This window comes from Brassica oleracea, chromosome C9 (assembly GCF_000695525.1).
Source record: "Brassica oleracea var. oleracea cultivar TO1000 chromosome C9, BOL, whole genome shotgun sequence".
NCBI classification, from domain to species: domain Eukaryota; kingdom Viridiplantae; phylum Streptophyta; class Magnoliopsida; order Brassicales; family Brassicaceae; genus Brassica; species Brassica oleracea.
This window is the reverse complement of record NC_027756.1, coordinates 6,142,681-6,151,196: the sequence shown is the minus strand read 5'-3', so window position 1 is coordinate 6,151,196 and position 8,516 is coordinate 6,142,681. Positions and strand designations below refer to the sequence as shown.

Genomic DNA, 8,516 nt, shown 5'->3' with positions numbered 1-8,516 from the left:
ATTAGGTCCATTAGGTCTATTTTAAAAAAAAAAAACACACATGAATCAAAGTTGTGACTTCTGTTTTAATATATAAGATTTGCAGTTATTTTTATTAAGGTATTGAGTACTGATAAAAAATTATTACAATAAACTCATATGATCCCAGCTACATGTATGCCACTTTCACAAACTCTTGCAAGAAAACCTAAATATTGATTTGATCTTGGCCATGAATTTTACTTTATTAATTGTAAACTAACAAAACTTGTCCAATTACATTAGATGTGGACATGAATGAGAATCTTTTGATTTCTGCTATGCACGAAGGTCACGTTTGAGTTTGTATCTTATCCTTTCTTATTTTTCCAAGTGTCAAACGTCTTGTCTCTTGTTGTCAAGGAACCTGTTAGACTCCATAAAAGGAAAAAAATGTAAATAAACTTGTAAAACGGTTAGAGTATTTGCTTTTCAGTTACAATTGCCTAGCGTACTCTAAGAAGCACTTAATATAGAGTTTATAAAAAAAGAAAGCACTTAATGGTAATGGGCCTAAATTCACAAAACAACGGAATCAAGTTTAAAACAGAAAGAAGCCGGAAGAAGTAAAATATACGTACGTATACGTTCTACAAAGTCAACGGTTAAAATGTCATTTGTTTTACTAATTCAAAACCCCAAATTACTGCTAAGAAGCTTGCCGACCATTACCAAGATCGTGGCATCAAGTTATATATATAATATATATATTCTCTGGCCCAATTAGAAATTTTCTTCAAAAATTTACATATTATATAAAAATAGAAATATGATTAAAGTCCAATTCACGATTACTATAAATACAAATCCATAGTTTCCTTATTTTTCATCAGCTCAGACCATTTCTCGGCATAACACATAGCAACTTCTAATTCCCCGACGAAATGGCACGGTTTGGTCTGGTTCTCGCCATGGCTCTTTGCCTCACAATCTCTGTGTTTCCGGACACAACCACTGCTCAGCTCAAACCCAATTTCTACGGAAACTCATGTCCAAATGTTGAAGCTATCGTGAAGAAAGTTGTCCAACAAAAAGTCAAAGAGACATTCGTCACCATCCCAGCTACTCTCCGTCTCTTCTTCCACGATTGCTTCGTCAACGTATAATGCTCAAAACTTTTGATTGCTTTTCTCTATATTTGAAACCTATAATATGGTTACTAATTATATATATGTTGCTTGTTTTATATAAAGGGATGTGATGCGTCGGTCATGATTCAATCAACGCCTAACAACAAGGCCGAGAAGGATCATCCAGACAACGTGTCTTTGGCCGGAGATGGATTTGATGTTGTGATCAAAGCCAAGAAAGCTATTGACGCAATCCCAAGCTGCAGAAACAAAGTTTCTTGTGCTGATATCCTTGCCTTAGCCACCCGTGATGTAATTGTCGCGGTAAGTTACACAACATTATTTATCAATCTTACAGAAACATCCGAATGGTCTTGGCCTACCGGTAAAGGGACTCCGACTGGAGCTTCCACCCTGGTTTCGCTTTCCTTTGGCCACTCATGGACGCCTTAAGTGGCAAGAAAACCGGTTATCAAAAAAAAAAAAAAAAATCTTACATAAACTATTAGGTCAAACATAAAAAAAAAACACAAGTTTACAATATTATATTTTTTCTACAACTATTAAACGTAGCTTTTTGGATGTGTTTAGGCTAAAGGACCGTCTTACACAGTGGAACTCGGTAGGCGTGACGGTTTGGTATCGACCGCTGCTAGCGTCAATGGAAACTTGCCAGGACCAAATGACAACGTTGACAAACTCAACAAGCTCTTTGCCAAAAACAAACTTACTCAGGATGATATGATTGCTCTTTCAGGTATTAATAATATAAATTTTATGATTCCTTTGTGCCTCAAATTCAAACTACATTTGCTACAGAAAGTTATATTTTAATCGAAATATCTAAAACTAAAAGTTTGACTATGAATTTGTGAAAAATTGTGAACATAAAACTCGAAACTTCCAATGTTAACAAAAAAAAAAAACTAATTGGTGACAAATAAATTAACTGGTACATTTGTTTTCTAATAAACAAAGAATAATAACACCACCAAAATGCATTTTTCTAAACTGTTAAAATTTTCCAACCATGCAGCGGCTCACACCCTTGGGTTCGCCCACTGTAGCAAAGTAGCCAACAGAATCTACAACTTCAACCGCACACACCCTGTTGATCCAACCATAAACAAAGCCTACGTTAAAGAACTCCAAGCGGCTTGTCCCAAGAAAGTTGACCCAAGAATCGCTATTAACATGGACCCAGTCACTCCAAGAACGTTCGACAACATTTACTTCAAGAATCTGCAACAAGGCAAAGGACTCTTCACTTCCGACCAAGTTCTCTTCACCGACCGTCGCTCTAGGCCCACCGTTGACGCTTGGGCCAAGAGCTCACCTGCTTTCAACGCCGCGTTTGTAAAAGCTATGACCAAGCTTGGCCGTGTTGGCGTTAAGGTTGGACGCAACGGTAACATCCGTCGTGACTGTGGAGCGTTTAACTAAAAAAATTTATAAATCCGTTTTTGAGCTTGTTTTTGAGATTTGATTTAAAATTTTATTTTTAATTGTTCTGTTTGTTTCTGCTTCTTGTTGTTCTTAAAAAACATTAAAGAATTGTTGTTTTAATACTTTCTGCTGTAATATTACCTTATTTCTTTTATTGAAGTTGTTTAAAAAAAAATCAAACCCTAAACATATAAAATCAGCAACAAGCAATTAAACACCAAGACATATATACACACACAAAAACCTAAAGATGATGTCCAACACAAACTCTGCAATGGAAGAATCAGATTTATCTAGTTAAAGAGTTAGCTTGTCTGAAAATCTGGTGTAGATAACCTGATCTTTTCAAGCTTTGTAGACCAATCTTCCCCAAGTATCGACGGGTTTAACTCCATAGCTACTTGAAAATCTACCATAGATATTGAAGAAGAAGAAGAAGATACTTCCCCTCGGCTACTAGACCGTGAAGCTGCTAATTCTAGACACGGTTTGATTAGTCTTTTCAAGAAGACATTGAGTCCAGCGTTCAATGAGTTAGCAAAACCAGCTGAAACCTCTAGTCCTTCTCCCTCCATGCCTTCTTCAACTTTCTTCTTTAGAGAAATAGAATCAGGAAGCTCACCAGAGGAGTAACATGTCCCTACGTGAGGTCTTCTCTTGATCACATCTCTAAGATTAACACCAAAGGGAGCTTCAATGGGTTGACTTCTCCAACACCGAGTCAACTGGTCAACTTCTTCACCATCTTCCATTGACCATTGTTGTTTAAAACTAGAAGAAACAACCTCAGTGACTTGACTCTTTCCTTTGCTTCCATTACAATCCTTATTAACCCTCCTTTGAGTCCTCCCTTTACGAGGCGATTTAGGAAGGTCATTGCATAAAGACTTGACACCATTCAATTGCTTCTTCTCTACTCCTTCAACACCATTCGATGTCTTTGAGAGACATACATTCTTAATAATCCCTCTTAGCAAAGCGTTGTGCAGAACAATGTTCTCCTTCTTCACCGTGGCGACGACTAGCTTATCGAAATCGGGTTTGCTGATTTTCAAGCTCAAGAATTTGGATAGGAGATTAAGATAGCTCTCGGTTTTAGCCCGACCAATCTTCTTCTCGAGCTGAGACTTTAACTCCGAAGTATCTGTCCTAACGACATGATGCTGACCCGTTGGCATTTGGGTCCCTTTAGAAACAAAAAAAAAAAGAAAAAAAACAGAACACAAACTGTAAGAAGAATACGAATCTGGATCCGTACAAGTCAAAAGGTCAACTCTTTGTTGCGATAAACCAAAATTGAGATCGGAATTACGAAACCCAGATTGGGAATTGTGAAAGTAAGTAACTTTTTCAAGTTCATCGGAACTGATTCCATTACTACACAGACATAAGATGAGTACTGAACAGTAACCTACCAACAAAATAAAAATCGAAACTTTATTACCAGTTTCGATTCCCGAGATCAACAGAAACTTAAACTATACAGTTTTTTCAATCGCGCAATAATGAAGCACGCTATAGATTTTACCAGATTCGGCAAAAAATATATAAAATTGATAAATTTAACAAACCTCGTTGAGGAGAAGAAGAAGAAGAACGGAGAAGCGATTTGAGCTTTGAGATGAACAGTAATCGCGACTTGGGAGTAGTGATTAACAGAAAAACAAAAGAGAGATTTTTGGGGGAAATTTTTTAGAGACGGGATAGATCGCATATTCTTCTAATTTCTTTTTGTTTGTGTTTTTTTTTTAGAAGCTTCTGTATTGTGAAAGTCAACGTTTAGTCAACGAGGCACGTGCTGAAACTTTTACACAGCTGGATATAGCTAACTGACCAATCATGTTACTTGATTTTACAAAAGTTAAGTTTTGAAGTCAGCAGATTCAGACACAAGTCGCACAACGAGTTGGGTCGGGTCAGAATCCCCAAAACTTTTCTAATTACATCAAGTCATCAGCTAATTAATTAAGTTCTACTAGTAAGCACTAATCCTAGATTAAAGAAGATAAATAAAGATAAACAAACACATTCTTATCCATTTTAGGCTTTGATTAATTAGTACCAAGACGATGCAAAACACAACACTATGTCCCTTCCATGTCAGCACTAAACTCTCTACATCATCATCATCAATATCTCTCTTCAGTACCCAGCCAGTGGCGTGTTCCTCTAGCATCATTTTAGCCTCACTCGCCGCCGTCTCGCCGAATCCCAATTCGGAGAACGTAGCTTCTCTCATCCGCTCTACATGTCAAATATGTGTGATCAACCACATGTAGTTGAAGATAGACCATAACCCGATACTTTTATCACACATTTTTAGAATATTTACTCGATACATGTTTCACATTCATGGTAAAGATTTCACTTATATTTTGTAATATTAATATCAAACTATGTATGTCAAACCAACGTATGTCTTTTTTTCCAATGGTCCAGAAAGCTATTAATGATGCATTAAAACTAATGGGCTTTACGACATTGGGCTTCCCTATACATGTACACAGTTTAAAAAATGAATTAATCTGCAGATTCTGCACAGTCTTAAAACACTTCACAAAAAACTGAGGAAGGTACCCCCCCCCCCAGGCCACCAGAATTAGAAATAAATACTTGGTTCCACTGGGATAAAAATATCGAGGCTGTATTATTCATTTACAACAATTATATTGCTTTAAATTGCTGTTTTTAATACTTAAGTTACATACGTGATATATATACAGGATGCGAGAATGTTAGTCACAGTGGCTCGTTAACCCATGGCAACATAGGTCCAAAAAACTTTAGTGTTATTTTACTAATTAAAAAATTTATTTTTGTTTGTTAAATATCAATTAGTTGGTGAAATTATAACAAAAAAATCCATAATTAATTAACCTAATTTAAATACAATAAGAACAAAAAAAAAATATCATGCATCATTCTCAATTTTCTAATTTAAATAAAAGAGTCATTATTTATATTTCGCCTAAGGTCATTAAATTTTCTAAGACGGCCCTGGTTAGTCAAAGTTGTCAAATCCATTTGTAGGATCAAAGAGGCCAAGATTGGATATAATTAAGTTCCGGCGATGAGGGAGACAGTCGGGTAGGCCGGGCGTTTTTACCCTAACCCGAACCGGATCCGTTATACAAAAATATTTATATCCGAACGGGACTTATGAGCTTAGTACTTTGGGATTTGGTTATAATCCAAACTGAACCAAAATCCAAACTAGGATCCGAAGATATTCAAAATTAGTAAAATATGGTAATGTTTTTATATATGGTAAGGTGATTTAGATATGTTAGAGTATTCAAAATATTTTTGTAGTTTGTTTTATTTGTTATTTTGAATACTTTTCAATTAATTTAGATAGTTTAACTAATTTTTAATTAGATTTGTGAATGATTAATTTCTATTTTTGCAAAAAAAAATTATCAGTTTTTGAGGTTTAAAAAATATATTTTTGGACAATTTCAAACATTGGTTACAATCCGATCAGAACCGAATCTAAAAAGAACCAAACTGATCGCGACCTGATAACTAGTAAAACCCGAACAAGACTTATGATCATAACATCAAAAATTCAAAAATCGAATCAACCGAACCGAAATCGGCGGGGCACCCAGGCCTACAGTCGGGTGACTATCACGTGTTCGACCACCTGTTCCGTCATTGTCTCCATTACATTGCTCCTAAATCTCCGCTGGTCCCTAGCCCTCAGATTCTATACGCCGCATGTGTCTCTCCTCTTGCATCATTTTTTATAGTGAGGCTCGTAGCTTTGATTGATATTATGCCCTTACTTCGATTTTTATCCATTCATTTCACGGTTTTTATTTATTACCGCCGTCAGCATATTTTACATATCACGACAAAAACTCACATTCAATAAAACAATGCACCCACAGTTTCAAATCAATGAAACCAAAAACCTTAAAACGTACGTAGTATATTATTAATTACTTAGGTCAGATCCGACATGTGTGGAAGCAATCAATAAACAAGTTAGTATATTAATATTAATAATTCAACTTTTATTTGGTAAAAATATCTATAGTGGATGACTTCATAGTGTAAAGAAATGCTAACTGGGTGGATTAGGAGCTGAAAAGAGTTTAATGGTACGCCCAAGAAAATTGTTGAAGGGGCATATGTCTCTTGGACTCTCCCACGACGAAGGATCGCTTATTTATATAAAAAAAAAAACTAATTAGATTTTTTTTTTTTTTTTTTTTGTAAACTGACTAATTAGATTTTTTGCCTGTTCATTACTTGGAAAACCAGCTCTATTGACATGGCTTATATACGTCCTACAATCATCTCGTGTCATACATTATAAAAACGATTAAATCCCTAAAGTCACATAAACATACACCCACAAAGTTAAACCGAATCCTTTGTCTTACTCTTATGTCTACCTTTAAATTTTGTTTATTTGTGATATGTTGATAACATTTTGATAAAATAATTTTCCCGTTATTGATGGAATGGATAAAGCTAAAGGTAATTAAGTCAGCAAAGTGTGCTCGGGGACGTAAGGTGAATATAAAAGACAATGAGCCCTACCAGGTCCAATTACAGCTACGGCTTTTAACATCCAGAACGAGTCAGTCTATCCATTTCTTAACATTATTGATTTGACTTCAATTCGCATTTTACATCTGAGTCATGTAAAACAGAAACTGAACCTTATTTTATTGTTAAAAATAGAACCTTGTGTTCATTCTTTCCAGTTGTTATCATTTTCTTGAAACTTTTAATATTATCTCTATTTGTAATAAACGACAGGATGAACAAAGCCTCTCGATTCGTTAAAATCCCGAGCTTACTAAAATACGAATATTGTTTACTTATTTAGTGACCTTTCGAGGTTGAATTATAAATTCCAATACATAAAAAGGTTGTAAATGGTGGAGGCAATAAGAAATCGTAATTGGGAATAATAAGTAAAATAAAATCTAAATTATAAAAGAAGTCGTAGATGTCAGAAAAAGTAAGGGAATATGACGTGACATTGGATTTGATTGCCATTGGATGGTTGGCAAAGAAAATTTGAGGGTCCTACGTGATATTATCCTTTGATGAGATCATAAAACATTATCTAAAAACGCCAAATAACTCAAAAGAGGATGAGTTGTAACTTATAAATTCACAATGCATACGGACCCAGGAAATAATACCTAAGAGCATCTTTATCCATGGTTGTCAGTGGGTTGCTTAGGGTAATATTGGATTAAAAAAAAATAAAAAACTCAAATTAACAATAACAATGTTGCCTAATTAAGCCCACTCAAGCAACCACGCTCTTGGACACGTGTTGGGACGAGAGATGAGAGAGAAGAGAGGGGTCGTCGATTTTGTCTCATCTCACGGTTCTTTCTTGATCTATCTCTCGAAACCTCTCGATCGAAGGCGATTCAGTTTCTCTCCGTGCCTCCTCGACGGCGACGGCGATGGACCGCTCTCTCTCGGTGTCTCTCGCCGACAGCATGAACGCTGATTCTCTCACTCTCCGTGGGTTTCGTCGACGGCGAGGACCCGCTATCTCTCTGTGTCTCTCCGGGAATCTAAAGGTAAAGATGATATTGTGTTCTTTTATATCATGCATGTCTTAGATTAGGGTTATTCTCGTTCTGATCGGAAGTTTTGTGTGTTTGTCAGTTCGAATCTGTCTCTCACAACGGCGACAGAGGAGCTCTCTGTTGGTGGGTCTCCTCGTATCGATCAGGTAAAGTTTCCTCTTTTATTTGTTTCCTCGTTGATTCTTGTTAAGAATTTTTGTTGAACAATTGGGATTTGTTTGTTGCTAACTTTAAGAATTTTGATTTGTTTGCTTTCTGTTGATTCTTTTCTTTTTGTTTTTGTCTTTGTGTGGTGAGATGGAGTGATCAAATCTCTGTTGTCAGGTTCTGTGGAAAGAGACGTGAAGAAGGTTCATCGAACAAAGCACTTCAATCACTACAAGAAAACATCACCTTAACGAGGGCGGTTTTCCTC

At 36.0% G+C, this 8,516-nt stretch overlaps 2 protein-coding genes across 2 annotated transcripts; one reads left to right on the top strand and one right to left on the bottom strand.

Annotated features, from left to right (window-relative positions):
* The first annotated feature begins 864 nt into the window (after positions 1-864).
* On the top strand, positions 865-2,574 carry LOC106313391 (peroxidase 73). The gene is made up of 4 exons (XM_013751191.1): positions 865-1,118; positions 1,212-1,412; positions 1,680-1,845; positions 2,125-2,574. Exons 1-4 carry the CDS (start codon positions 903-905, stop codon positions 2,529-2,531), a joined length of 990 nt encoding a protein of 329 aa, XP_013606645.1. The 5' UTR covers positions 865-902; the 3' UTR covers positions 2,532-2,574.
* A 94-nt stretch (positions 2,575-2,668) lies between these two features.
* On the bottom strand, positions 2,669-4,242 carry LOC106313392. The gene is made up of 2 exons (XM_013751192.1): positions 4,106-4,242; positions 2,669-3,720 (listed from the first exon to the last, which is right to left on the bottom strand). The coding sequence occupies exon 2, from the start codon at positions 3,710-3,712 to the stop codon at positions 2,840-2,842; it is 873 nt and encodes a 290-aa protein (XP_013606646.1). The 5' UTR covers positions 3,713-3,720; positions 4,106-4,242; the 3' UTR covers positions 2,669-2,839.
* Between the last annotated feature and the right edge of the window lie 4,274 nt (positions 4,243-8,516).